This window comes from Crocuta crocuta, unplaced genomic scaffold (genome assembly GCF_008692635.1).
Source record: "Crocuta crocuta isolate KB4526 unplaced genomic scaffold, BGI_CrCroc_1.0 scaffold613, whole genome shotgun sequence".
NCBI lineage: Eukaryota > Metazoa > Chordata > Mammalia > Carnivora > Hyaenidae > Crocuta > Crocuta crocuta.
The window spans coordinates 155,321-155,809 of NW_027528880.1; the positions used below are offsets into that span (position 1 = coordinate 155,321).

At 72.8% G+C, this 489-nt stretch overlaps 1 protein-coding gene across 1 annotated transcript in view; it reads right to left on the reverse strand.

Annotated features, from left to right (window-relative positions):
• The window catches only part of LAMA5 (laminin subunit alpha 5), a 63,392-nt gene that overhangs the window by 4,219 nt on the left and 58,684 nt on the right, over positions 1-489 (reverse strand). Inside the window, 2 exon segments of the mRNA XM_077756804.1 lie at positions 25-157; positions 302-422. Coding sequence (XP_077612930.1) covers positions 25-157; positions 302-422 — 254 coding nt within the window.

Below are 489 nucleotides of genomic sequence, written 5' to 3' on the forward strand. Positions count from 1 at the left end.
GACTCGGGGGCGCCGCGGCGCTACGTGGCTGGGCAGCCGCTGACCCCCACCGCCCCCTGAACACCCCCAGAGCGAGGCCAGGTGACGGGGGACCCGTTCACCACCAGGTTCCTCATGCAGCCGTGGTAGGTGGGCCCAGCCTGTGTGTCCGCAGACCCTGGGGGTGCAGAGGGAGATGGGGGGACAGATTGGAGCAGGGGCCAGGGTCCCGCCACCGACCCCCAGGAGCCCATCTCCCCGGCTGCCCCATCACCAGAAGGTGGGGTGAGCGTGGGGCACCCCCCAGACAGGCCACACTCACCGGGCAGGCCCCCAAGGTGCAGAGGGGCCAGGGCGTCTGCGGGGGCCGCCGCGGCGGGGCCTCGGGTGCTGTTGCTCCGCGTGTCCACCGTCAGCTGGAGCACGTTCCCGCCTTTGGTTACTGTGGGCACAGGGTGCTTGTGGCTGCGCTGGGAGGGGCCCGGGGCTGCTGGCCAGGGAGAACGGCGG